Here is a 1,167-nt window from a genome sequence, read left to right on the forward strand (position 1 = left end):
GATTGTGAGAGGAGAGCGCTCCCTACTGAGCCCTGACTCTGCTCCCTGCATGGCAGGCCCCCAGTGCTGACTGGGAGGGGGAGCCCCCCCCCGAGCCCCTGGCCCGCTCCCTGCAGAGTGCACTGCCAGCCCATCAGTCCAGCAGCTGTTACGCTGGTGGCCCCCCAGGCAGCCCTGCTGGGCCCTCGTGCTCACCACTCTCTGCTGGAAAATGCGGGGTCACTGAACCCAAACATTCTGCGGGAAAAGAGCAACTTGGGCGAATGTCTAGGGACCCCGTTAGTTCTGGGTTGCAGCTGCGTGAATCTGCGTCCCCTGGAGCTGCTGCGGTGCCTCGTGGGCGATGAATGGGCAGCATCCCCTGGCATTTCGGGGGCAGGGGGGTGCTGCTCTCAGCCCGTGTCTGTGACCTGCAGGGTGGGCTGGGGAGCGGCTGGGGGAGCGCTAGGCTGGGGGCCCCCTCGCCCCCCGGGGGCTGCTCTCAGCCCGTGTCTGTGACCTGCAGAGCCAGATCTCGGCGTTGCAGAACCGCATCGAGCAGCTGGAGCAGCTGCTGGAGGAGAACCACGAGATCATCAGCCACATCAAGGAGTCGGTGCTGGAGCTGACGGCCCACGCGGACGGGCAGCCGGTGCTGCTGCCCTACCACACACCCAACGGCTCCTGGGTGCTGCCCCCCGAGAGCCGGCCCAGCTTCTTCTCCATCTCCCCACAGGACTGCCAGTTTGCGCTGGGGAGCGGGGGCCAGAAGCCAGACCTGCAGGTGAGCAAGGGCCGGGGGCCTAGGTGGCGGGGGGAGCCGCCTGCGGGGGGCCAAGGGGCTGGGGGGTCGGAGGGCGAGTCGCCTGCGGGGGGCCGAGGGGCTGGGAGGTCGGAGGGGGAGCCGCCTGCGGGGGGCCGAGGGGCTGGGAGGTTGGAGGGGGAGCCGCCTGAGGGGGGCCGAGGGGCTGGGGGGTCGGAGGGGGAGCCGCCTGGGGGGGGTGGAGGGGAGGGGGAGGGGGGGGGGGGTGAAGGGCAGGGGGGTCAGAGGGGACTGGGGCTGAGGCTGGTGTCCAGGGGGCCCGGTGCCGGGGTCTGGGGCTAAGGCTGGCGGCCTGGTGGGACTGACGGCCGCAGGCTCGTTGCTCCCACTGAGCACGGTCCCTGGGCTGGCAGATGCTGGCCGTG

At 70.9% G+C, this 1,167-nt stretch overlaps 1 protein-coding gene across 1 annotated transcript; it reads left to right on the plus strand.

Annotated features, from left to right (window-relative positions):
• Nucleotides 1–505: 505 nt before the first annotated feature.
• LOC112124235 (alpha-mannosidase 2x-like) lies at nucleotides 506–1,161 on the plus strand (the record flags this gene model as incomplete). Its single annotated transcript, XM_024222757.2, has 2 exons — nucleotides 506–763; nucleotides 1,156–1,161. Coding segments are annotated over 2 exons (264 nt in total), but the record flags the coding sequence as incomplete, so codon positions are not given.
• Nucleotides 1,162–1,167: the final 6 nt, after the last annotated feature.

Source organism: Terrapene carolina, unplaced genomic scaffold (assembly GCF_002925995.2).
Source record: "Terrapene carolina triunguis isolate 2854851 unplaced genomic scaffold, T_m_triunguis-2.0 Scaffold25189, whole genome shotgun sequence".
In the NCBI taxonomy this organism is placed as follows: Eukaryota; Metazoa; Chordata; order Testudines; family Emydidae; genus Terrapene; species Terrapene triunguis.